At 46.2% G+C, this 27,126-nt stretch overlaps 1 protein-coding gene across 5 annotated transcripts in view; it reads right to left on the bottom strand.

Moving 5' to 3' along the window:
* Positions 1 to 3,112: 3,112 nt before the first annotated feature.
* LOC143482832 (teashirt homolog 1-B-like) overlaps positions 3,113 to 27,126 on the bottom strand; it is a 48,190-nt gene continuing 24,176 nt past the window's right edge. For 4 of the 5 annotated variants that reach the window (XM_076981383.1, XM_076981382.1, XM_076981384.1 and 1 more), the window contains one exon: positions 3,113 to 7,480. In XM_076981383.1, the coding sequence (XP_076837498.1) occupies positions 4,074 to 7,480 (3,407 nt within the window). In that variant the 3' untranslated portion in view covers positions 3,113 to 4,073. Of the gene's footprint in view, positions 7,481 to 20,191; positions 20,397 to 27,126 lie in introns of those variants that run through there. The other variant, XM_076981386.1, reaches the window with a different exon arrangement.

The raw sequence follows: 27,126 nt of genomic DNA, 5'->3' as shown, positions 1-27,126 counted from the left end.
AGACACTATCGGAAGTATCATTCGCAAGTTCAAGTTAAAGGGCACAGTGGAAACGTTACCTGGTCGTGGCAGAAAGAAGATCCTGACCGCGACTGCTGTGCGCTACCTGAAGCGTAATGTGGAGAAAAATCCCCGCGTGACTGCTAAGGAACTGAAAAAAGACCTGTCAGATGTGGGCACTGAAGTTTCAGCTCAGACAATAAGGCGCGCACTGCATAACGAAGACCTCCATGCCAGAACGCCCAGACGCACCCCCTTGCTGACTCCAAAGAACAAGAAAAGTCGACTGCAGTATGCCAAAAGTCATGTGGACAAGCCACAAAGGTTTTGGGACAGTGTACTGTGGTCAGATGAAACTAAATTAGAACTGTTTGGGACAATGGACCAGCGCTATGTTTGGAGAAGGAAGAACCAGGCTTATGAACAAAAGAACACCTTGCCTACTGTGAAGCATGGCGGGGGGTCAATTATGCTTTGGGGCTGTTTTGCTTCTAATGGTACAGGAAAGCTTCAACGTGTGCAGGGTACCATGAATTCCCTTCAGTACCAGGAGATCTTGGAGGAAAATGTGATGGAGTCAGTCACAAACCTGCGGCTTGGGAGACGTTGGACCTTCCAACAGGACAATGATCCGAAGCACACATCCAAGTCCACTAGAGCATGGTTGAACATGAAAGGCTGGAACATTCTAGAGTGGCCATCGCAATCACCAGACTTAAATCCAATTGAGAACCTCTGGTGGGACCTAAAGAAGGCAGTTGCAGTGCGCAAGCCTAAGAATGTGACTGAACTGGAGGCTTTTGCCCATGAAGAATGGGCTAAGATACCCATAGGTCGCTGCAAGAGACTTGTGTCAAGCTATGCTTCACGCTTGAAAGCTGTCATAACTGGAAAAGGATGTTGTACTAAGTACTAAAAAATAATGTCACTAGGGGGTTGAATAAAACTGATAATGATGTGAGAACAGTAAAGACATTTGTGGTTATTCCATCATAAATATTATGTTATGTTTGTCTAATTTATAAGTGCCTCTTTGATATAATTGTAAATAAGATGACTGAAATGATAAAAATCAATGTCAAACTGGCCAAAACACTTTATTTCAGTGGGGGTTGAATAAATTTGATCACAACTGTAATTTATCTGTCTGGATGTCGTGCACTGAGAAACATTCCACGGTGCAAAAGTGTCTCATGCGTAAAATGCGTAAATTTTTTTGTGCGTTAATTTTCCTGTAATTAATTAATCGAAATTAACGCGTTAAAAGTCCCACCACTAATATATATATATTAGTGGTGGGCCGTTAACGACGTTAACGGCATTCGTTAATTTGATACTCTTATCAGTCGATATAAAAATGATTGCCGTTAATCTATTCTTAAAGTTGGGTTGGGAACTGGGTCAAAATGGGTAAGCAAACTATGATGACTTTCAACTTGATAGTTTAGCTCGGCTGTATTCCTAACCAAATTGCACAGTAGGGGCAAGAACGAGTTTTCAAACCTGTGAATTACAAATCGTACGTGTGTTTACATGGATGCAGCCACGAAGTCGCCAGGTTTGCTTCATGGAAAATTCATTTTTAGGAATGTAAAGTGTTTCCGGAGCGGAGCTCGGAGTGGTCGTTTTCTGCATGGTCCTAGCGCTAGATTCGTCGCTATTGAAATATTTCTTTTTAACCGTTAAAACTGCAGAGGATGAAAACTGGCTTTTGAAAAAGTCCCCCCCAAATTACGTCCGTGAGGTTAAATGTACTAAATGTTGGCTTACATTTCAAATATCATGTTTAGCTGAATAAACATGTTATCAACCCCTTTTAATGTACAGTATGTAGGCTTACAAATTCATGTTTAACTGAATAAACCGTTGAACATGAGTAGCCTACATTTTATTGAGCATGTTTTTTTTCTTCAAGTATCAAAGTAGAACAGCTTTCTTAAGCAGTCATTGATGCATTTTGGAAACAGGAGATGAGCCCCTGGTCTAATGCACCCCTGGTCTAATGAGATTAATCTAGATATATATATATATATATATATATATATATATATATATATATATATATATATATATATATATATATATAATATATATATATATATATATATATATATACCTGTCAGGATCAATCCTGCCTCATTTAAAATAAAAAAAATAATCCAGAATGTCCAAGTAGTATAATACACATTTGCTTCGCCACTGCCCTACACGCCACGTCTACATGCTATTCAGTCTGGGTCTCTTTTCATGTATAATCTGGATGAGTGTTTGGGGTTTATATGAAAAACATTTTTTTGGAATTTGTTTTGGGCCTAATCTCCACTTTCATGTCTGCTGTGACTGAATTAATCTCCTAGATCAGGGGTACTCAACTGGCGGACCCGAACGCAGTCCTGTCCGGACCCAATCTCATTCCTGATTAACTGGATACGGACCAAAAAAAAGCATTTATTTCAGGGCTATTGAAAAAAACACTCCGTCATGAGTGTTACGTCCTCCCCCCAACAACTTACGTTCGCACCCCCCCGCTCAACAACTTACGTTCGCCACCCCCACCGCACCGGACCTCAGGTCCCAGGTATCTGCCGAAATTGGACCGCGGACAAATTTAGTTGAGTACCCCTGTCCTAGATTAACCCTAGGATTCCTTTAAATCTTTACCCTTGTTAATCTCACTGCTCTTCTCCTTGTTTATAGGTCCTGTGTCCTGTAAACCATCCTTGGTGCTATAACCTCTGATTATTAACTTTATTATTACACTGCAGTGACATGTTCAGGTGACAAGGCAAACAAACCATATATATACATTCTAGTATTGAGAATATGGCAATAACACACACACACACACACACTGTCACTGCAATGTGATGCATTAATTCAGTCACGAGAAATGAAAGTGGACATTTATCACACACTTTTTCTGTTCTATTATACATATGGAGTTTCTAAAGTGTAGTTTTGTTGATAAAATGTTACACTAAATTAATTAACATTAAAGATAGTAATGCAGTAGTAAATATATCTTACTATATGACAATGTGGAAAGAAGACAATGCATGCTTTGTATAATTTGGGTTTATTTTACAACTGAAGAAAATAAAACGTAATTGGCTCTAAAAAAGTTTTTTTTTAATTATTTTTTTTACAGTATTATTGATAAAACATAGAAATGTATCGCTATTGTGCTCACTCACACAACTTCATGCACCGAAATGGATGTGGGTTTAATTCATGTTTTTGTAAACCAAGTCAGAGAAGCTTTTAAAAAAAATTCTGTGGATCTACATCATATAACTATTTAAACTATGTTTTGTATTATATAAAATGACCATAGAAAAACTCAAGATTACACACATCTTACAATATAAAGATGCTAAGCTGGGGCAAATAGCAAGGATGTTATGTGATTTTAAATCAGACCATTGTACCAAGCTGTAGTTTCTGCTATGAGCTGAAATCCAAGTGGCACAACACCAAAATATTCTAAAGTGATAAACCAAAGAGGAATCCATGTGTTGTTCTTCAAGCATCTTCGCATACTCGAACACATCTCTGTTAGTTCGACAGCCATGAACCTGTTACGCTTATGAGGTTCAAAATGCAAGAAACATAGCAAACTTAGGTCGCCAAAAGATAAAAAAAACTGGTCATGCATGGATTCCAATTATTTTTAAAAAGCTCTGTTTATAAAATACGATTGTACTTAAGGTGCTATTTCAGTTTTCGGAATATTTCAGTCTCCATTAATATTTTCTATCAAGTTTCCTCTGTCCAATTTTTATGCCAAACTTGTCATAAAAACAGTAGTCATTATAAGAGCATGTAAAATGAAAATTAGTTTACCATCACTAAAAGACATGCACATATCAGACAAATTTAAATACAATTTTAAGAGTTAGAAAGCTTAGCAAAAACAAAAAAAAAAACTTGAGAAAAATGATCCAGTCAGGCAGTTTCACAACAAAAATTAACATTTTTGATGGCTCATTTCAGGCCCAGTGCAGAAATGTAGTCAGTTTTAGTTTAGTGCAACAAGATGAGTCAGTCCCAGCTGTCCTTTAACCCTGAGCACCTCACTGTTGCTCCTTTCCTAGTTTTTCTAATGGTGTGACAAACACCAGGTTGTCATCTGATGTCTTTCCATGTGTCTTGCTCAGATGTAGCTTGATCGCGTGCTTGTTAACAAATGTTCGGTTGCAGAGTCTGCACTGATATATGGAGTCAGGTGTAGAGTCGTCATGGAGTGGTGTTAAGCTCAGCAGAGGTCTGCATGGGGTTTGGTCTGTCATCATCATGGAGGCAGCCTTCTGCTCCTGGAGGTGCTGCACAGACAAACTGGACAAGTCTTTGAGATTGAAACCCAGATGAGACTCCAAATGGCTAATATAAGAAGAAGGTGTCCTGAACTGGGAAGCACAGTCTCCACAGAGGAACACAGGCTGACTGGAGTCCATGTTCTTCAGAAACTTTGTCCCACCTGTTCTTCTCAGCTGGTATTTCACATTGGCCAGCCAGTGGGAGACAGAAGTCATTGATAGGCCTGTAAATTTGCATATGTGCACACGCTCCTGAGGACCAAGATCTGTCATGGCATAGTGACCTTCTGGAGTCTTCCTCAGGCTGGAGGCAAACTGCGCTTGGAGAATGAGCAAGTGCTGAGGACTCCAGTTGGACTGACGGCCTTTCCGCTTCTGTGCAGAAGAGACGTCATCCAGTGGCTCCTCAAATGCACTGCTGTCTGCATCAGACTTCTCTGAGATGGATGAAGGAGTGGAGGATTTGGGAGTTAGGTGACCAGTGAGGTTCTTCACCATATCTGAGATGTCCATCAGGGCATTCTCCCGCAGGAAAGATACAGAGTCTGAAAGAGGTAAGCTAGGATGAAGAGTCCTGGGTTCATTGATAGTGTTGTTCATTACTGCGTGGCTACTGCTGCTAATGCTTCTCGGATCACTGTTGTTACTGTTACTGCTTCGGCTTTTGGACTTCCTCAGATCTATGGGCTGCTCGTTGTCTTCATAGAAATAAGTATTAAGTGGCTCATTTTGCTTATCATAAGCAGAGTGGTATGGAGACCTGTCCATTATGCTGTTGCTGATCCTGAATAACATTGATAAAGGATCAGAGGGAGGGTGGACTGGTTTGGAGGCTTTGGTGAGGTGGGAATTCATTACTGACTGTAGTGCACTAAGAGGGCTAATAAAAGATGCCTCAGGGAAGTGATCAGTTATGATCCCCAAATTGTTCCCATTAGTGATGGGCAATTTGCAGGATTCTGGGACATGTTTTATGTGGTTATGACTTTCTACTAAAGTCTCTTTAGGCTCTATTTTACACACAAACTCTGTATCTGTCTTTCTAGGGCTGTCGCTCCTTGCTGTAAGAGCAGGAGACACAGTACCTTTCTTACCTTTATTCTCCGTGTGCGGTAGTGACGGTGATTTGGCTGCACATGCTGACCTTCGGTCCACACTCACTATTTGTTCTTCTTTCTCTTTTTTCACAGAAACCTTTCCGGTGACCTTCTCGACCAGCTCCTCCATTGCTGACACATTGTTAAGGGAGGGAGGTGATGAGGGGCTGCACGGGGCATGGATCACTGACACAGGTTCAGACATTACTGTTCTGCTGCCACTAGTGATGGCTGGTTGCACCTGAACACTCTGAACTGTTGAGGGAGGTAAAGGTGACTTTAAAGATCCCTGAAGCTGATAGGCTGCGTGGATACTTGGGTACCCTCCCCAGGTGGGTGTACCTGTCTGTGCCTTGCTGATGGCACTGGACACTGTGTTCTCCAAAGACTTCAGGATGTCCATCCCACCTTTGGGAGTCCCCTCAAGATCTTCTTCTCTGAGGTACTTGTATGTTGTGGTGTCCATGTCTGATTTATCTTCAGACTCCTCTTTCTCCTCCTTGATGTTTTCCCCCACAAGTTCATGAACCTCCATCTTTTTCTCCTCTGTCTCTTTCTTTATCTCTGAGCCAGAGAAGGGGGGGGACACAGGTTGGGACGTAAGGCTGGGGACAGGCAGTCTGGTAGTAGTGGGAGGTAATGGGATTGACTGGACCTTCTCCTCCACCACTGCGTCAAATACAAGCTGCTTTCCCTTTTTGGAGGCAGTGTTTGTGACTTTAAGGAAGTGGCCGGTGACCATCATGTGGGCAGTTAGCTGCTGCAAGGTATCGTGGGAACTCCCACACTCCATGCACTTTAGAATCTGTGCCTTACGTGCCTCAAACTGCCATGTGTAACTAGCCCCATTCTGATATCCATATCTATTGTTGGGTGTAACATACGGATTAGCTGTTCCCTTCATATCTTTTCCAGCCTCTGTGGCTGATACAGCCCCACTGGAACCTGTGAGTGTCTCTGGTGAACAAGGGCACAGGGGATCTTGAGCAGGTCTTTTTTTGGTTGATGGTAATAGCTTGGTGGCCAGGGGCACAGGCTCTTTGAGAGGCACTTTCTGGTAATGCTTAGTCTTTATCATGTGAACACTCAGGTCCTGTAAAGACTCAAAGGAGTGCCCACAGTACATGCACTTCAGGACTTTCTGGGCATCCTCTTTCCCCTCCATCTCCATCAAGGAACGTTTGCGGGGCTTTGACCAGCGCTTACCACTGTCCTCCTCCTTGTCTTTGTTGTCGTCACGGTAATGGCCAGTCTCGTTCATGTGGACAGTAAGCCCTACTAGTGTGTCGTATGCTGCACTGCAATCTTTGCACCTGAACTTGCTTGCTCCAGTAAAAACAGAGCCATATAGTTTGTTGTTTTGCCGGTAGAGCTGAACTGTACTGAACAGACTGGGTTCTGGCAGTAGGTGGTAAGGGCTTTGTTGTAGTGTTTTGGCTAAAGCAGCCTGATGCCAGTCATAAGATACACCACCACCATTACTAGCACCACTGCTGCTAACTGGGGTGCCAGTGTTGCATTCTGAATTGCTCCCTGGAGTCCCATTAACGCTGCTGGCAGTAGAGGTGTTTTGATTGTGGTGGCTGCTCTCACTGGTGATGTCAGTGATGTTGGTAGGTGTGCTACTGGCTGTCTGTGTGGTGACACTACTAGAGGGTACAGGCTTGGTGATGTCCATGGCAAAGCTGGACCAGGAGGCATCAGAAATGAGGTTTGCATAGACAGCTTTCATCTGCGCCAGGCTGTCCCCTAGCACGTTTCTGTCCCCTAGTACGTTTCTGTTGTCCTTGTGTCTGGACACTTCTTCTTTTTCATGGCCCTCTTTTGATGAGGTACTCTTAAAATCTGGAATGTGATCGCTGGTGTCACTGAGTGGGGAAGCGTAACCTGCATCTGGGTTAGTGCCATTACTGTGTGAGTCACAACATGTCAGAGGACCTGCCTCACCATCTTCCTCTTCTTCATTGCACATATACTCTGCATCTTGGCCATCCATTGAGAGCCCATCATCTTGAAGGTGCTCTTCATCTAAGGTGGCGACCTTTATCTCGGCCTCTGGTACATAGGCTGAGGAAAGGAAAGAGGGAAAAGACATGGGAATCAGTCTAGCTACTGTATTAAAACATGGTAAAGACACCATAAATGTTTTCTAGATGGTAGAGAGAAGATGCAGACAATTAGCACAAAGCTTTCACTACTAATCAACCTCTGTGCATGCAAGATCCAGAGTCCCTCTGGTGCTTAGTGAATATTAATTCACACACAAATCAAACAAGCAAAAATGAACTGAAAGAGCAAAAGAGAAACAGAGGGAGTAACAGGGAGAGAGGAAAAGAGGGACAGAGAGAGATAGGAAAGAAGGAGGAGGGAGTGGGAAGAGAGCCCCAAGGTTCTTCCTTTATCTTTTGCCTGCATAGTGGGAACTGTGTCATAGATGCCAGCATTAGTACATCTTGATGAAACAGATGTGCTGTCAGCTTCAAACAGCCTGCTAAGCTGTCATATCATAATCTACTTGATGTATTTCACTGGCACCATTTCCTGCTGCCAGAATACTGGAGCAGCATGAAGAGATTCAGCAGCTGGATCTGCACACTACTGGTCGCCTCGCATTTACACACAAGTGTTCTCTATCATTTCAAAATGCTCTTCCATTTAAACATTCATTTATTAACATTTATTATTAACACACAGGACAATGAATGTCAATAATTAGACTTCTCAGGGAAACGCTTTATTTATTCAAATGCATTTAGTTTAAAACAATTGTATTACATTTTTTAGGACAAAACTCACCCCAATCACGTTTTGAATGTGTACTCTTAAAATATTTTGTGTAAATGCTTGCAACAGATGCCTGCAGAATCTATGAAGATGAGGGAATTAGAAAACATTCAGGAAATATTTACACTGTACTAGGCTTGTCCCGATCCGATATTTGGACTGGATCGGCCACCGATATTTGCAAAAAATGCGTATCGGTATCGGATCGGCAGGCACGAGAAAATGCCGATCCAGACTCCCGATCCAGTTTTTTTTTTTAAGTCCGATGCTGTGTTTTCGCCAGTGAGAGTAAAATCCGGTTTGCATTTTCCAGCACACCTTCAGCACACGAACATAGCATCTCCCCAATTTAGCTCAGTGGCGTCTCCTAACCATTAAGACGGCCATGTAAATTTGAAGTTATCGGTAAAAATGTCAGTTATGTGGGATTATTTTACCTTAAAGGTCGACAAAGACGAAGAGGTAGAGTGCAACATATGCTACAGTAAAGTCAAGCATTGTGGTAAAGTTATAAGAACTTTTAATACAACCAATCTAATCAAGCATTTAGCGAAATACCACCATAAATAACATGAGTTTCTAAAGAAAACCGACGACAAAAAGAAAGGTCTTACACAACTAACACTGGCAGAAACGTTTGCGAAGCGTGACAAACTGCCACTTTTTAAAAATACAATTTACTTTTATTTTTATTATTTGCACTTATGGCTTTTTAAGCCTTGGTTTACTGATGACATTTCTGTTTGTTATTTATTAGTGTCACGCTACGGTCCCCGAACCCTTCCTTTTGGGGCGTGTTAACGTTGTCTGTGTCTACTCGTCTGCGTCAGTGTAGCTCCGTGGGTGCGGGTGCGTCTTGTCATTATCCGTCTCACCTGTGGCTCGTCTTGTCATCACGTGGGGTTGATGTGGTCTGTCTATTTAATGTGCGTTTGCGCAGTGTCTTGTGCTCGTTGTTGTCTATGTCTGGACGTCGCATTGTATGTTGAATGTTTATCGTGCGCTATTGCGCAATCTAAGTGTGGAATAAAGCGTGACGTCTGTCGCAAACACGGATTCTGTGTCTCGTCCGTCTGTCGCCGCCCAGCGTCACAATTAGTATGTCTATTTTGAGTTTATTAATTGCTAAATAAACAGGTCATTTTCCTTACCAACCATTGTGTATTATTCAAACACACCTAATTCAGCTGGCTACTTGTTATCAAGAGTAAAACGCTATTCAATGTGAGTTTGACAACAAAGTAAGTTGGCTAAATAACTTTAAACTTTAATACATGCTCGGATAGGCCAGTATTGTTGTTGTCATGGTGACCGGTGTCGGCCAGAGGAGGATGGGTTCCCCCCCTGAGTCTTGGTTCCTCTCAAGGTTTCTTCCTCATGCAAAAAACTAGGGAGTTTTTCCTTGCCACTGTCGCCTTTGGCTTGCTCACTGGGGGCTAGGACTCGGCACTTGTAAAGCTGCTTTGTGACAACAACTGTTGTAAAAAGCGCTATATAAATAAAATTTGATTGATTGATTGATTGAGTATCGGAAGTGCAAATAAATATCGGTATCGGATCGGAAGTTCAAAAAGCTGGATCGGGACATCCCTACACTGTACATTTCAAAGGTCAAAAGTAGGCTTTATTGTCAATTCCTTCACATGTTCTGCACATACAAAGTAATGGAAATTACGTTCCCCACTTTTCTTCGGTGTTGACACAACAAACATTTCGACATATTTAGGACATAAAAGACAGTACGCAGGAATACAATGTAACAAAATAAACAAAAATAGATGCTAGAATTCCATTTTCTCACAATACTAATTGTAATTGTCACAGTAGGCCGGACCCACTTCACTGCATTCCAGCTCTCGTATCTCCCCAGATCCCAATCACATGCCTACTAATCATTCAATCATCACCGCTCATTATCCCGTCCCTCATAGCACCTGTCCCTCATTCCTCTAATTCCCTATTAAGCCCACAGGTCCTGCTGAACGTCGCTGTGCATTGGTTGCACCAACCTGGACCCGCTGTTGCACTTACCAAGTTAGAAGATAGAAGTGACTGCTGACTGAGTTTTAAGCACACTACTGCCCCAGCAACACTGCCCCTGTAACAGTGCCCCTACAACACTGCCCCTATAACAGTGCCCCTACAACACTGCCCCTATAACACTGCCCCTATAACACTGCCCCTACAACACTGTCCCTATAACACTGCCCCTATAACACTGCCCCAGCCACACTGCCCCAGCAACACTGCCCCCACAATACTGCCCCTACAATACTGCCACTACAACGCTTTAAGTTTTCTCCTTTAAAGCTCCTCAGTTACGGAATAGCCTTCCAGCTACGATCCGATATTCTGACACTGTTTCAATCTTTAAATCTAGACTTAAGACTCACCTATTTTATCATGCTTTCAGTTAATATTCTACTTGTGAAGGTGTGGGGGGCCCCCAGGCATTGAGACTTCTGATAATCTGAGATGTTGATGCTGTCATCCAGTTGTGTCATGGCATCACTCTAGTTATGACAATGACTTGGGTGTAAAGCAATGTCTCAGTGAGCCCCCATGACTGTGGTCACCTCCGAACCCCTCCCTTTAGTTATGCTGCTATAGATTAGCCTGCCAGAGCCACATGCTAATCACTGGCACATGAGCTATATATGTTTAAATCAATGGTGGTTTAAATTGATGTCCACACACTCAGTCTTGTATTGTCTATCTTTTTGCATGCTTCTACCTAAGACGATTCCATGCAAGCATCTACAAACACCTGGGAGATGGTCTGGCTTGCCAGTGGATGTGCTGATGCCGGGGTTGGATGTGCTACAGTATTACTGCACGAGGATGTGCTGATGCCAACTCCTACTTAAGGCTCACCATCTGCACTGATGGGACTGTGAATACTTGGCCTAGGAACTAGAACCACAACTATAACTATAGAACTAATGTTGGACCACAAATACGGACTTATGCTAACGGGCTGCTCAATGGAGGATGGGTTCCCTTTTGAGTCTTGGTCCTCCCGAGGTTTCTTCCGATTGTAAAGCTGCTTTGTGACAAGATGTTTTGTAAAAAGCGCTATGTAAATAAATTTGACTTGGACTTTAGCAATGCTCCTACAACACTGCCCCAACAACACTGCCACTACAACACCACCCCTACAACACCACCCCTACAACACCGCCACTACAACACCGCCACTACAACACTGCCACTACAACACTGCCACTACAACACTGCCCCTACAACACTGCCCCTACAACACTGCCACTACAATACTGCCCATACAACACAGCCCCTACAACACTGCTCCTAAAACACTGCCACTACAACATTGCTCCTAAAACACTGCCACTACACTGCCACTACATCACTGCCACTACAACACTGCCACTACACTGCCCCTACAACACTGCCACTACACTGTCCCTACAAAACTGCCCCTACAACACTACCACTACAACACTGCCCCTACATCACTGCCCCTACATCACTGCCCCTACATCACTGCCCCTACAACACTGCCCCTACAACACTGCCCCTACAACACTGCCCCTACAACACTGCCACTACATCACTGCCACTACAACTCTGCTCCTACTACACAGCCCGTACAACACTACACCTACAACACTACACCTACAACACTGCCACTACAACACTATCCCCTACAACACTGCCACTACAACACTGCCACTACAACACTGCCCCTACAACACTACCCCACAACACTGCTATTATAACACTGCCACTACAACACTGCCCATACTTGCCCCTACATCACTGCCACTACAACACTGCTCCTAAAACACTGCCACTATACTGCCCCTACAACACTGCAACTACAACTCTTCCCCAGCAACACTGCCCTTACAACACGGCACCTACAACATGGCCCCTACAACACAATCCTCTACAACACTGCCCCTACAACACGGCACCTACAACATGGCCCCTACTAGGGCTGAACGATTTTGGAAAATAATCTAATTGCAATTTTTTATCTATAAATTGCGATTGCGATTTAAAATCGCGATTTTTTTCCATTGTTCCACTTCAGGCCTGTGGTTGGCGCCAGAGCGAACTACTAACTTTTTAGTCTAAGACGCTCAATGCGTGAGAGTTGCCAACCCTGCAGGTATAGCAACTTGGCTAAAATATGTGCATGAGGGCATTTGGTAGCGCATATCCAGTGTGTTTAACAAAGCCATGAAGCCGGGCTTGTTCACTACATTAACGGACATCATGTCTTTCACTATGAACTCCGTTACTGCCCGAGTTATTTCAGCGTGCTGCTTCCAATTACATCCATAAGGAGTTACACTTTCAAACGGTTCGGTCAGTGAACCCTGTCTGCTGGGCCGCGGTCAAGCTATCCGCGCTTTCGCGATTCATCCGCGCTTTAATTCTTATTGCGCCTATATGCGTGATTTTACGGTATTTCGCTGCTCACCGCATACTAAAGCTGTATAAGCGCAGAGAAACACTTTTGCGTATTTGAAGATGCAGCACTGGTCGTTGGCATTTTAGCCTTACAAATATCATACGAGACTTTGTGGTGTTTTTTTTTTATGCTGAAGAAGGTTTGTAGTGTTATCTCGCGTCGTAGCAACAGTAGCAAGGCACGTTTTGCAGGGTACCTGACGTTGAGCAGCATCTTTTTAAAAGCCAAAGTAATTTCACACAACTGATGTGCTGCCCCTCTTTGGTATTAGACTTTCAGTTGTGTCAGCTTCTGTCGAGCCTGAAGCCATTGTGCAACAAGTTAAATTGCGCTGTGTTAACTTCACTTCTCCACCTCCCTGCCTCCTGCTCAGGTTTGCTCCGTTCGTCCTCGGCTCGGCTCGCTCCCAAGTCACGTGACCAGTTTAAATAGCAGCCTGTGCGATTAGACAATCGCGTTTTAAAAAATCGCAAAATTATCACAAATGCAATTAATCGTTCAGCCCTAGCCCCTACAACACAATCCTCTACAACACTGCCACTACAACACTGACATTTCAACATCGCCACTATAACACTGCTCCTACAACACTGCTCCTACAACACTGCCCCTACAACACTGCCCCTACAACACTGCCCCTACAACACTGCCATTATAACACTACCACTACAACACTGCCACTACAACACTGCCACTACAACACTGCTCCTACAACACTGCCACTACATCACTGCCCCTACAACACTGCCATTATAATACTACCACTACAACACTGCCATTTCAACACCGCCACTACTTCACTGCCACTACATCACTGCCACTACATCACTGCCCCTACAACACTGCCACTACATCACTGCCACTACAACACTGCCACTACAACACTGCCCCTACAACACTGCTCCTACAACACTGCCACTACATCACTGCTCCTACAACACTGCTCCTACATCACTGCCACTACATCACTGCCACTACATCACTGCCACTATATCACTGCCACTATATCACTGCCCCTACAACACTGCCATTATAATACTACCACTACAACACTGCCATTTCAACACCGCCACTACAACACCGCCCCTACGTCACTGCCACTACAACACTATCCCCTATAACACTACCACTACAACACTATCCCCTACAACACTGCCACTACAACACTGCCACTACAACACTGCCCCCACAACACTGCCACTACAACACCGCCACTACAACACTGACATTTCAACATCGCCACTATAACACTGCCCCTACAACACTGCTCCTACAACACTGCCACTACATCACTGCTCCTACAACACTGCCACTACATCACTGCCACTACATCACTGCCACTATATCACTGCCCCTACAACACTGCCATTATAATACTACCACTACAACACTGCCATTTCAACACCGCCACTACAACACCGCCACTACAACACCGCCCCTACGTCACTGCCCCTACGTCACTGCCGCTACGTCACTGCCCCTACGTCACTGCCACTATAACACTGCCACTACAACACTATCCCCTACAACACTGCCACTACAACACCGCCACTACAACGCTGCCACTACAATGCTGCTCCTACAATACTGCTCCTACAACACTGCCCCGACAACACTGCCACTACAACACTGCCCCCACAACACTGCCACTACAACACCGCCACTACAACACCGCCACTACAACACTGCCACTACAACACTGCTCCTACAACACTGCCCCCACAACACCGCCACTACAACACCGCCCCCACAACACTGCCACTACAACACCGCCACTACAACACCGCCCCTACGTCACCGCCGCTACGTCACCGCCGCTACGTCACTGCCGCTACGTCACTGCCACTATAACACTGCCACTACAACACTATCCCCTATAACACTGCCACTACAACACTATCCTATCCCCTACAACACTGCCACTAGAACGCTGCTCCTACAATACTGCCCCGACAACACTGCCACTACAACACTGCCCCCACAACACTGCCACTACAACACTGCCACTACAACACTGCCCCGACAACACTGCCCCCACAACACTGCCCCCACAACACTGCCACTACATCACTGCCCCTACAACTCTTCCCCAGCAACACTGCCACTACTACACTGCACCTACAACACAATCCTCTACAACACAGCCCCTACAACACTGCCTCTACAACACTGCCTCTACAACACCACCGCTACAACACTGCCATTTCAACACCACCACTACAACACTATCCCCTACAACACTGCCCCTATAATACTGCCCCTACAACACTGCCCCTACAACACTGCCACTACAACACAGCATAGATTGACCGACTCTCTCACCCACTTCTCAACACACTATTGAGGGTTATTTCAAATACATTAGTCTCACATGTCTTGTAGGACCAAAATCAGCTGCAGGTTCCTGCTGTCCAGCTACTCAAAAACAACGAAACAAACTAAACTGCAATTATATTATAGTAGTATATAGGAACCATAAAGGAAAATGAGAGATCAGAATGCCATAATCTCCTGTGTGCTCAGTTGTCATTCCTGTCCTCCGAACCAGGGGGCGGAGGTAATGAGAGAGAGGTTTAATAGAAAACTGACAGCTTTATTTCCTATTTTATGTTAATCAGAGAGCACATTACAGTCCTGACACAGAAGGCAGGTGATGAGGGTGGAGCATGAAGAAGCAGGTAATCAAGGGAGGCGGGGCATGAGGTCTGTAGATGAGATGATTAGTTTCTCTAGATATAATGTAGAAAAACCAATTACATTAAGTGAATATTTCGGTGTCCTTGGGGAGAGAAGGACAAACTGCATCTGTTTCCTAAACCTGAAGACTGCAGTGCTACACACTACATGTCTCAGTGTCATCATGTGCTCATGGTTCATTGTGTTTTGTAGAATATACCACATTATACACTATTTAGTGTAAAGAATATACCACATAGCACAACACCAAAGAAAACACAGTGCAGAGGGCCAGTGAATGAGAGACAGAATGAGAGAGGGAGAGAGAGAGAGAAAGAGAGAGAGAGAGATCCCTCATATTGGTAAGAAAAGGACATGAGAGGACATTTAGGTTATTATTCGTGCTTCTTTCACTCACTTAATACTCACATGCATGCATACTACACACACACACACACACACACACGTATATTTTATATATATATATATATATATATATATATATATATATATATATATATATATATATATATATATATATATATATATATGTATATGTAGGGGAGTTTCTCTCTCTCTCTCTCTCTCTTTACTATGTGTAAAGTCTAAACTGCATACTTCATTACACTTTGGTCTCCATTTCCTTTATCTAATTTAATTGAAATGTTTTGTTCATGTTTTGTTCAAACCATTACAAACATAGTATAGTATAGTTTGACCCACACACCAATAATAACACAGGCATCATCTGTACTGTACAAAATGTCTCATTTTGATTAGAGTTCTACATGAAAAGGTGAAAAAACTATATTCAGCATATACAGTGCTACTATTTATACAAGGCAAATATGCACACACACACACACCCTCACACACCTGGTTTTAAACAGTTTTTTTATATATCCTGAATGTGTGTGTTACCTGACCACAACACAGTAGCCTAGACAACATCTGCAGCTGCCCTCATCACCTAGCAACAGTCTGACTGATAGATGACCCCAAAGACGGATAATTACCGTAAATCACAAGAGCTCATGAAGAGGAAGGAAAAGAAAGAGATGAGGAGAGAAGGGAGGGAGGGGGGAGGGAGGGACAGAGGGAGGTAGGGATAGAGGTTCCTGAAGAATAAAGGACTTGTAGCTGTAACAAGACACCATGAGACCCACCCAACTGGCCATCCATCAAAAGTCACCTTTGTACACAGGTGCCAATCAAAGGCAAGACAACTCCACCCACCCACAGCATGGGGAGAGTGTCTGTAACTCACCACAGCAGTGAAAAAGTTGAAAAAAAGCTGTTTTTAGTAGAATCTACAGCTTTAAGTGGATCCAGCAGGCCCACTAGAACCATACAGCTCTGACTGCTTCTCTCGCCTCTCTCATGTACCACCCATTTAACCCTTTTGAACCCATTTCTCAAGTTTCCTAATCAATTTCACTTTTAGTCTTTTCATTTAATATGTGAATGGCACCACGTGTGTGGGTGTGAGAGTTCATGTGAAGAGTGATGTGTTTTCTATAGGTTAATATACAGGGTGGTCCACACTAATTTATATAATCTTTGAAAGCGCCGTGTGTGTCATGCGCGACTGACGCAATTCAAATTATTCTAATTAAGCGTGTTATTCTAATTAAGCATGTTATTCTAATGAAGCGCGTTATGTGTGCAAGGGGATGAAAAAAGGTGCGAATCATGAAGATCGTTCCATATCAGTGATTGAGTCTAGAAGAGAAGGTGGATTGTGTGAGGTCCAGCTGAGTGGCCCCCTAGATCACCCGATTGGCCCCCACTAGATTTTGGGCTATGGGGACATCTCAAGGACAAGGTCTACCACCACAGGGTCTATAACATTCCCGAGCTTCGGGCAGTAATAATAGAGGAATTCCATAAAATTCCACTAGACATGCAAAAAGGCCTGTGAGAACGTGAAGTTGCAACAGGAAGCTTGCAGCACCATGGAGGGCTGCGTGGTAGACCACTCCATGAAAACAGAGTGTGACTCACTTCTTCAATCCTTTGACATTACATTACATCATAGTTACATGCAGGTATTAAAATACATGAGACAGGAGTGCACACAAGTTTTCAGCTTGCGAGCTACTTATAAGATGACCAAGTCGGAAAGATCTACCTATTTATTTTTTAGCGGCGTGTGTCGATCGTTGACGGGGGGGTTGTGTGTGTCAAACCCTAGACATCTGTTAAGCATTGGTATGCGAACCTGCACACAACGCGTGTAATGTAGAGTAGGGAAGACCCAAATGCTGATTACAAAATAAGTAGTGAACTGAAACATCTGCCAAAAGGAATGCGGGAAAAGCGCCAAACAAAAAAAACCTCCATTAAAGGGAAGAACGGAGGAAAACACGAAACAGAAAGAGAAACCAAAAGATCACGGAATACTCGACGCGAGGAAACCAAAACAAAGAAACGAACTGAAGACGCCAGGAGAAGTAGCTGGCTCTCAAACCATGACTGGGCTCAAACAAAAAACCCTTCTCAAAATAACAAACAAAACTAGATAGAGAAATAACAGGGCTGGAAAACTTGAGAATGGCCAGAAGTGGCGAAGAGGTGAGCGAACTCGGAAAAATGACAACGAACAGCGAACAAGATAAGTACAACAAGGAGACTTGAAAAGCAAGGAGAGGCTGGCTGAAAGCGCATAGAGACGGCAACAAACAACTTAGCAATGAGACTCTGCAGCCGTCCTACTTAAACAGGAAGGCGAAGAGCTGTAGGTCATCATTGCTGATTGTGTGTGCGTGAACGTGTTTGTGAACCAACACCGGTCTGAGCGCGAGCGCTGGTCCGCGAACGAGTATTGGCCTGGGAGTGAGCACTGGCTTGTGAGTCCCCTCCTGTGGAGACAGGAGGAGCAGCTCCGGGTACAGCCCTGACAGGACCCCCCCCTCCAGGACCGAGTCCCTGCGGGCCCAGGGCAACAGCCCTGTCGCGCTGGAAGTTGCGGATAAGGTCAGGGCACAGGACACACGAGGCCGGGACCCAGGACCGCTCCTCCGGACCGTACCCCTCCCAGTCCACCAGATATTGATCCCGCCCCCGAACCCGGCAAATGTCAAGGAGACGGCGGACGGTGTAAACTGGACTCCCACCGACGATGCGGGGGGCAGGTGGCGCAGGGGCCTGGGGGAGACCACACAAGACAGGCCGGAGCTGCGACACATGAAAGACCGAGTGAACGCAAAGCGAAGGAGGAAGCGCCAGACGGTAAGCCACCGGGTTGATCTGCCGCACGACCTTAAATGGACCCAAGTAACGCGGGGCCAATTTCCTCGTGCCGCCACGGACAGGCAGGTCCTTGGTGGACAACCAAACCCGCTGGCCAGGGCGAAACAAGGGGGCAGAGAGCCTGTGCCTATCAGCATAGCGACGTTGGGCGGTCGAGCCTGACAATAGGGCCCTACGGGCACTCTTCCAAGCCAAACCGCAGCGCTTGACAAGAGCCTGGGCCCCAGGCACTGCAGCCTGTTCCTCCTGTTCAGTGAACATAGGCGGGGGTACCCGTTGAGGCACTCAAATGGGGACATCTTCAGCGACGAGTGCCACAGGGTGTTGTGGGCGTATTCTGCCCAAACAAGACGGTCCGCCCAGGAGGCAGGGTTAGCCGAAGCCAGACAGCGAAGGGTTTGTTCCAGGTCCTGATTGACCCTTTCGGTCTGACCGTTGGATTGTGGGTGAAACCCGGACGAAAGGCTGGCCTAGCCTTTTGAGCGAATTGAGGCCCCCTGTCAGACAGGTCGACAGGGAAGCCATGAGCATGCACAACGTGCTCTAAAAACAGGTGGGCCATTTCTCGGGCCGAAGGCAGTTTGGCCAAAGCCACAAATTTAGCTGCCTTGGAGAACCGGTCCACGATCGCTAGGATGGCGGTGTTACCCCGGGAAGCAGGCAACCCGGTTACAAAATCCATGAACACGTGGGTCCAGGGACGGGACGGAACCGGGAGCGGATGCAAAAGACCCAAGGTCTTAGACCGAGAGAATTTGTTGCTGGAGTACACAGCACAAGCGGCCACGTAGTCCCCTATATCTCGGTCCATACCGGGCCACCAGAAGCATCTGCGGACGAGCTTGGTGGTTCGCCGCGCCCGTGGGTGAGCACCAAAGGGAGAAGCGTGGCCCCACTGCATAACTCCCATGCGTTGACTGGAGGGTACGTACAGCCGCCCAGGCGGCCCCCCTCCTGGATCAGGCTCGGCAGCCAAGGCCCGTTTGACAGCCGTTTCCACGTACCACTGGATGGGGGCTATGATCTTTGCGGCAGGCAGCATGGTACTAGGAACCACCTGCGGCTCCCATTGAGGGGACAGGGCGTCCGGTTTGAGGTTTTTCGACCCGGGCCGGTAGGAGAGGGTAAAGTCAAACCGGCCAAAGAACAGGGACCACCTGGCCTATCTGGGGTTCAGCCGCCTGGCCTGTTGGAGGTAGGCCAGGTTTTTGTGGTTGGTCCAAACCAGAAAAGGATGTTTGACCCCCTCCAACCAGTGCCGACATTCCTCCAAGGCCATCTTAACGGCCAGAAGCTCCTTATCCCCTATGTCAGGTATCACCAAATGGCGGACCGCGGTCCGGACCCGAACGCCGTCCTGTCTGGACCCAATCACATTCCTGATTAACTGGATACGGACCCAAATGCCAAAAAAATTTTAACGGGAGACTATTATTTTCAGACGAGTGTTACGTTCACCACCCATTTGAGTGTTACGTTCAACCCCCCCCGCTCAACAACTTTCGTTCGCCACTCCCCCCCCACCCCCCCCCCCCCCCCAACAACTTTCTTTCGCCACCGCGAACCCGGACCTAAGGTCTGAGCTATCTGCCAAAAATGGACCGCGGAAAGATTTAATTGATTACCCCTGCCCTATGTCATAATTCCGTTCGGCGGGCGTTAGTCGGTGGGAATAGTAGGCACAGGGATGGAGCTTGGATGGGGTTCCTGTCCTCTGTGACAGCACCGCCCCGACTTCCTCGTTGGAGGCGTCGACTTCCACCATGAATGGGAGATCGGGATCAGGTATACTGAGGATGAGAGCAGAGACAAAAAGCGCTTTGAGAGCGTCGAAGGCGGTCTGGGCTTCGGGAGACCAGTTGAACGGACCACTCGACCGTTTAGTCAGTGCAATGAGTGGCCCGGCTACCGAACTGTAATTCTTTATGAAGCGTCTGTAGAAGTTAGCAAACCCCAAGAAACATTGGACTTGACACAGCGATGTGGGGTTAGGCCATTGAGCCACTGCCCGGGTTTTGCCAGGGTCCATGGCCAACCTATTCTGGGCTACCCTGAACCCCAAGAATGACACTTCTTCCACATGGAAAACAGACTTCTCCAACTTAACATATAAATGGTTCTCCAATAGCAGTTGGAGGATCCGACGCATGTGTTTAGTGTGTTCCTGGCGAGATCGGCTATAAATCAGGATGTCATCTAGATAGACAAACGCATAACGATCTAGCGCTTCGTGCAGTACTTCATTTATAAATCTTTGAAAAACCGCCGGGGCGTTCATGAGGCCGAACGGCATAACAAGGTATTCGTAATGCCCTGATGGCGTGATGAAGGCGGTTTTCCATTCGTCGCCTTCCCGTACTCTGACCAAGTTGTAGGAACTACGCAGGTCTAACTTGGTGAATATAGTTGCCTGCTGTAGAGCCTCGAAGGCAGCGGCCATTAGAGGCAAAGGATGATGGTCTTTTACCATTATTTTATTCAGGCCCCTGTAATCTATAAAGGGCCTTAGGCCCCCGTCTTTCTTCCCGACAAATAAAAAGCCTGCGCCAGCAGGGGAAGTAGATGGCTGAATGAGTCCTGCAGCAAGGGACTCCTTAATGTAGGCCTCCATAGCCCTCCGCTCGGGTACAGCAAGGGAGAAAAGCCGGCCACGGGGGGGACTGGTTCCGGGCAGCAGGTCGATAGCTATGTCATACGACCGGTGGGGCGGTAAAAAACCTGCCTGCCGTTTACTGAATACATCCCGGAGATCATGGTACTCAACAGGAACTTGACTGAGATTAAGGGGCTCGGGTGATCTTGTGTGGCTGCGGATGTTTTTTTGGCTTAAACAGGTACTCTTTCATACAGACACCCACTGTCTGACTGACAGGTTGAGCCAGTCAACCTCCGGATTGTGACCCTGTAACCAGGGGAGCCGAGTATCAGTTGAGTTTTAGGGGCACTAATGACGTATAGGGTGATACGTTTGGCATGCCCCCCAATTTTCATGTCTAACGGGATGGTTTGTTTGGCGATCTCCCATGAGACAAGCAAACGTCCATCAACCGCAGCCACCATGAGGGGCGTCCCTAAGTGTACCAGAGGTATCTGAAGGTCCTCAACCAGAGCGGCGTCTATGAAGTTCCCTGCTGCACCCGAGTCGACGAACGCGAGCAACCGGTGTTGGTCAGCTCCTCGCCATGACAACGCCACGTGGAGCGTGAGACCACACAGATGGGGAGAACTAGAATGGCCCACCGGAGGCCTCCCTTCTACCGGCGGACCTGCTCTTTTCCCTGTAAGCCAGGGCAATCAGCTCGTTTGTGCCCCTCTTTCCTACAATACAAGCAGCGACCCCCTAGCATGCGTGACTGTCTCTCTTGTTGTATCAGGCAGGTATGACCCAACAGCATGGGCTGGTCTTGTCTATCCTCTCTGACTATATGCTCCTCATGAACTGGGTTTGACGGCATATGAGGAGTCCATGGTCTGAGACCGACGCTGCTGCGTAGCCTGTTATCAAGCCGGACGGTAAGCGTTAGGCAGGAGTCTAGAGTGTCAGGGGGGTCACGAACGGCTAATTCGTCCTTCAAATCATCGTTCAGCCCCTCCTGATATGCGGCCAACAATGCTGTAGCACCCCACCGACTCTCGGCGGCCAGCGTCCTGAACTCCAAAGAGTAATCAGACACGGAACGCTTGACTTGGTGTATACGCAGTAACCGGGTGCCCACTACACCTCCAGAGGCAGGGTGATAAAACGCTTCCCGTATGGCCTGGGAAAACCGTTCATAAGACACGCACAGATCAGGCTGGTTCTCCTATACGGGTGTCGCCCAGGCTAGCGCTTTGCCTGAGAGGAGAGCGAGGGCATAAGCCACTTTGGCTTTGTCATTAGGGAAGCACGACGGTTGTTGCTCAAAAACAAGTGAGCACTGAAGCAAAAAGCCCCTACATTCCTCAGGGTCCCCAGTGTAATGTCTAGGAGCGGGCAGGGCAGGCTCTAACCGTGTCACGGCAGCAACGGTCTCACTAGAGCTGCTTGGGCTGACAGGATGTTGTACTGTTTGTGTGGTGGCCTGCATGACAGCGGTTAGGTTTTGTAGTTGGCCTAATATTTGTTGGAGTGTCTGTTCATGGTTGCCTAACCTCTGCCCTTGTAGTGAAACGGCAGTTCTCAAATCCACTAACTCCTGTGATGTAGCTGGGTCCATAGTTAAGGCTGAGTTGTTCTGTTACGTGTTGGTATGTACCAAAAGGAATGCGAGAAAAGCGCCAAACAAAAAAACCTCCGTGAAAGGGAAGAACGGAGGAAAACATGAAACAGAAAGGAATACTCGACACGAGGAAACCAAAACAAAGAAACGAACTGAAGACGCCAGGAGAAGTAGCTGGCTCTCAAACCACGACTGGGCTCAAACAAAAAACCCTTCTCAAAATAACAAACAAAACTAGATAGGGAAATAACAGGGCTGGCCAGAAGTGGTGAGTGAACTCGGAAAAATGACAGAGAAAAGAGCGAACAAGGTAAGTACAATGAGGAGACTTGAAAAGCAAGGAGAGGCTGGCTGGAAGCGCATAGAGATGGCAACAAGCAACTCAGCAATGAGACTCTGCAGCCGTCCTACTTAAATAGGAAGGCGAACAGCTGCAGGTCATCATTGCTGATTGTGTGTGCGCGAACGTGTTCGTGAACCAACGCCGGTCTGAGCGCGAGCACTGGTCCGCGAACGAGTGTTGGCTCGGGAGCGAGCACTGGCTCGTGAGTCCCCTCTTGTGGCGACAGGAGGAGCGGCTCTGGGTACAGCCCTGACAACATCAAATTGGCTACCATGTATGTCAATCAAAATACAACCGTCAGTGCAGATGAATGATAGCCTGTCATTCATCCACTACTTTTTAATGTCATGCAATCTACCCACACTTCCTTTGCGATCGACATAATGGGCACCCCTGACTTAAGACATACGGCCTTGTTAAAAATTGTATATGTACTTGTCAAAATCTCACTGATCCAGTCTAAACCCTTGATACAAAACAGAACAGAGAGAGAGAGGGGGACAGAGAGAGAGAGAGAGAGAGAGAGAGAGAGAGAAAGCGAGAGAGAAATATTCACAAGCCTCAGGATATATTTGTACAAGTACACACCATGTGCTCCGTCTTAGTGGAGAGTGTTGCCGGGTCATGGGCTTCTGTCGACACCTGATCAATATTTAACCCTTGTGGTCAGCAGTCACACACACTCACACACACACACACACACACACACACACACACACTCTCACCACACACACACACACACACACACACACTCACACACACAATCACACACTCACCACACACACACACACTCTCACTTACCACACACACACTCATTCTCACCACACACACACACACTCTCACCACACACACACACACCACACTCACTCTCACCACACACACATACACACACACACACTCTCACCACACACACACACACACACACACACACACTCACCACACACACACTCACTCTCACCACACACACACACACACACATACACTCACTCTCACCACACACACACACACACACACACACACTCACTCACTCTCACCACACACACACTCACTCACTCTCACCACACACACACTCTCACTTACCACACACACACTCATTCTCACCACACACACACACACTCTCACCACACACACACACCACACTCTCACCACACACACATACACTCTCACCACACACACACACACACACTCTCACCACACACACACACACACTCTCACCACACACACACACACTCTCACCACACACACACACACACTCACTCTCACCACACACACACACACACACACACTCTTACACACACACACACACAAACACACTCTCACACTCTCTCTCTCTTTTAAAGCCCTCTAAATCAGCTGTCTTTAAAATGGAAACCACCAGTGTGGCCTCACATTGAAGCTTGTGTTTTGGTGGAGTTCGTAATCTCCACACAGAGATGACCCACACACATGCACACATACACACTCACACTCTCTCTCTCACACACACACACATACTCTCTCTCTCACACTCTCTCTCTCTCTCTCTCTCTCTCTCTCTCTCTCTCTCTCTCTCTCACACACACACACACACCCACTCATTCTCTCTCACATTTTCATACATTTTCCTTCTTCTGATTCACCTCTCCCATTTGCCCAACCTTTCACAGTCAGTGTCTCACTGTAGTTTTTGTTACTTCCTGTTACTGAAAGTTACTGTTTATTTACATGTGTTCATATCTACTTTAATAGTCCCATGCACAACTTCATGTGATGAACCTTGGTGAGCATTTGATCTGAAGAAGTCAGTGATGCATCAGATTCTGAACCTTAACAACAGATGGAATGAAAGGTGTATGCATGGTTTTGCAGACACACAGTTTACTGAAGTTTTAATGTTTTACTAGTCAAATCCAGGAAGAGTGAGGTTTGATCCACCTACTGGGCAATAGAAACCTCGGCTTTGGTATCTGAGGATTGTGTGCCAGTGTTCAATATGAATTGAAATAAGCAATTGAGAACAACAGCTATATCACATTTAAGCACCTAATCCATTATCTGCTGATGACAAAAGAGGCATACAGTTCCTATTTGGGTTTGAACATTTCTGCATAATCACACTCAGTCATGAGGGTGTTGAGTTTAATGCTGGACAGAGAGCCAGACAGTCAGACAGACAAAAAGGAGAGACGTTTTAGGTATCAGTCTTTCCTGATGCATACAATCATCCACCCATCCATATACACACACCCACGCCCCATATACACACTAACACCCCATATACACACTCACTCTCACACCCCATATACACACACCCACGCCCCATATACACTCTAACATATACACTCTAACACCCCATATACACACTCAGACTCACACCCCATATATACACACTCACACCCTATATACACACTCTGACTCACAGCCCATATACACACACCCACACTAGAGTCCTGCACGGGTCCGATTTTTGAGACCCGTACCCACCCATATCCGCAGAGTACAGCACCCACCCGCCCGCGAACCCGTAGCTATTTCAAAGTTAAACCCGTACCCGCCCAGACCCGTTAATATTCTACCCGTTACCCACCCGTGCCCGTGAAAAATCACACAAATCGAAAGTATTCCTATAGAGCACTTTATTTTTCAATGCGCCTCTGAAAAACGTCAGTACAACACAAAATAAAATATAAGGTCGCTGTGCAGGAACAGTATGGCTATTCCTATCTAAAATTAGCAACTGCAAAACGAGAGGGAACAAATGCCAGTATAACAACTAAATAAAATCGCATAGGTTCACAAATCTATCCTAGGTTACTGTGCAGGAACAGTATATCGTCCACAATCCCAGGTTTGAGCTGCGTTCTGCGCTCTTGGATCACAAATCCTAAACGCTAAGTTCTCTCGTAATTTTCCTTGTTCTAGCACGGCCACCCATTTGCTTTGTAACCACCAAGCAAGCTACAATAAATGCCCGGTACTGCGTTATAACCAGCCTCTGCTCATGGAAAAGAACCGAAGTTTGGGTATTACCACAGAACAGGTGAAGAGTAAAGTTCAGCCCGCTCTGGCCAACGGAGCTACGGTATAAGTAAGCTCCCCTGAGCTTCGCCACCACCATCGGGAGGTGCTAATCAGGCAAAATGTAACACTATGTTCATTACGTAGCAAATAAAAGCCTACTAAAAATGACCACTTATTGAACTTACCCACCCGCATACCCACCCGTATTTTAACTTACCCGCCCGCATACCCACCCGTAAAATTTCGGTATGTGTAAAACCCACCCGTTTCAGCATCTATTTGCCCGTACCCGTGGGTACCCGTGGGTACCCGACCCGGTGCAGGACTCTAACCCACACCCCATGTACACACTCAGACTCACACCCCATATACACACCCTCACCCCATATACACACCCACACCCCATATACACACTCACATTCACACCCCCCATATACACACACTCACACCCCATATACACATTCAACCCCCATATACACACACCCACACCCCATATACAAACTCACAACTCATATACACATGCTCACACTGACACCCCATATACACACTGACACCCCATATACACACACCCACACCCCATATACACACTCACAACTCATATACACATGCTCACACTGACACCCCATATACATTCACATCCCATATACACACACCCACACCCCATATACACACTCACAACTCATATACACATGCTCACACTGACACCCCATACACATTCACACCCCATATTCACTCTCACATCCCATATACACACACCCACACCCCATATACATACCCACACCCCATATACACACTCACACCCATATACACACTCACACTCACACCCATATACACACTCACACCCCATATACATACCCACATCCCATATACACACTCACACTCACACCCCATATACACACTCACACCCCATAGACACACTCACATCCCATATACACACCCTCACCCCATATACACACCCACACCCCATATACACACCCACACCCCATATACACATTCACACCCCATATACACACTCACA

The sequence above is a fragment of the Brachyhypopomus gauderio genome, chromosome 19 (assembly GCF_052324685.1).
Source record: "Brachyhypopomus gauderio isolate BG-103 chromosome 19, BGAUD_0.2, whole genome shotgun sequence".
NCBI classification, from domain to species: Eukaryota; Metazoa; Chordata; class Actinopteri; order Gymnotiformes; family Hypopomidae; genus Brachyhypopomus; species Brachyhypopomus gauderio.
Note: the sequence above shows the minus strand (reverse complement) of the source record. Positions and strands in the feature narration are given on the sequence as shown.